The sequence below is a fragment of the Phytophthora parasitica genome (genome assembly GCF_000247585.1).
Source record: "Phytophthora parasitica INRA-310 unplaced genomic scaffold supercont2.102, whole genome shotgun sequence".
Lineage (NCBI taxonomy): Eukaryota > Oomycota > Peronosporomycetes > Peronosporales > Peronosporaceae > Phytophthora > Phytophthora nicotianae.
The window spans coordinates 123,589-125,166 of record NW_008649088.1 but is presented as its reverse complement, the minus strand read 5'-3'; the positions used below and the strand labels follow the sequence as shown (position 1 = coordinate 125,166).

At 53.6% G+C, this 1,578-nt stretch overlaps 1 protein-coding gene across 1 annotated transcript; it reads right to left on the bottom strand.

Moving 5' to 3' along the window:
• Position 1: 1 nt before the first annotated feature.
• On the bottom strand, positions 2-901 carry PPTG_19038 (hypothetical protein). The gene has a single exon (XM_008917446.1). The coding sequence runs from the start codon at positions 782-784 to the stop codon at positions 119-121; it is 666 nt and encodes a 221-aa protein (XP_008915694.1). The 5' UTR covers positions 785-901; the 3' UTR covers positions 2-118.
• Positions 902-1,578: the final 677 nt, after the last annotated feature.

Here is a 1,578-nt window from a genome sequence, read left to right as displayed (position 1 = left end):
AAGACGAGGATATCCAAGCAATATGGGATGTACGATTAGTTGAGGCGCGTAATGAGTTACGCTAAATAGTCGACGGCGGTCTAAAATATCTTGCCTACAATAAAATAACGAGGTGTTCTCACTGGGCCAGAGCTGCCACTGCGCTATGCCGGTCCTGGAAACCGAATGAGAAGCGGCGACTGAGACCCACGCCCATACTGACACTGATGCTGCCGCGACGCTTCTTGGAGAATTGCTGGTTGTGGCGTCTCACCTCTCGTTGCATCGAAATGCTGCGCGAAAAGCCCAACGCGGAGCGGTTCTTGGCCTGCTCGGCGTCCACGTCAAAGAACTTGGCGATAAGCGAGAGCAGCTCACAACCGCGTACACGACAGGTTTGCAGCTGGATCGGGTTGCAGAGATTGAGACGCATAGCCATCTTGAGGAAAAATTGGTCCAGCTCACTGGCACGCGCCTCGAGCTTGTGCTGTGTGAGCAGCAGGTGCTTCTTGGGAAACTTGTCCTGTTCGAAGCCAGCGAGGAAGTGGCAGTGCTCGGTGCAAGAGCTCTGCACTGCGTTGTCACTCAGCGTCTTGCTGAGCTCGAGCCACAGCTCGCGGATCTCGCTGTAGCGCTTGGCTACTTGCCAGCGCGCACAGCCACAGGTGACCTGAAGCAGGTACAGCCACGTGCCGTCGGGCGAGAGGCGCAGCTCGCCCACTTTGACTTGCAACGTCGAGAGATCCGGAGCGCTCTGGGTCGAGACGTCCATGGACATACACTTGGATCTGGTCGCGTTAACCATCGCACAGGTGAGATTTTGGTCTACAGCGGCGAGATGCGGCGATGTGCACTGTATCGGGCGAAATGGGGAATGAGTCTACAGCATCGCGTCCGCTCGCCAGCGAAAAGCGCAGCAACTGGTTCAAGTTAGTCAGTAATACAGAAATGTAGAAAGAAGGCAAGAGAACGGCCGGATGGGCGGGATTGGTCTAAAACCGGCCGGTGGTCGCAGCTGTGGGATGCGTCTGGTGACACGCGGGCGTTGGTACATCTACAATCGTTTGGGCTGTACCAAAATTTAGAATACAATCGTTTTCAGAAGTAATACAGGCAAAAACTTAGCAGCAGCAGGGATATATTATTGACGGTTATTGGTTTGTACAGGTTTCGAAACGAGCACACAACTGTAGTGAAGCCATGTTGAAAACGGTGTGGACCGGAACAACTCTGTGATCGTCCTAGCAATGCGATGCGACTTCAACTTCATCGACCAATAATGCACCACTTGCGGCCAGCCTATCCAAGTCTCCAGTATCTCACCGCCAATATCGCACCGGATTCATACCCGCCCACATCGGACGATGGCCAGTCCAAAACAGAACTGTGCCCAACGGACAAAGGTTAACAAACTTTCATTCGAAGCGGTCGTCTGGATATTCGGTCGCCATCGTAGCACAATTTGTGCTAAAGGAGTCCCACACACGTGGCAGAGGGACAACAGTGTCGGCTCAAGTACTAGAACACCTCGAACGCTTGCGTGCTTGCTATTGTTAGGGAGTAGATAGCGTTTCTGAGGCGGAACCCCACCGCATTGCC

Bases quoted from the DNA above. Each gene is read 5' to 3' on its own strand.
- PPTG_19038 (XM_008917446.1), bottom strand. From the start codon at position 784: ATGGTTAACGCGACCAGATCCAAGTGTATGTCCATGGACGTCTCGACC.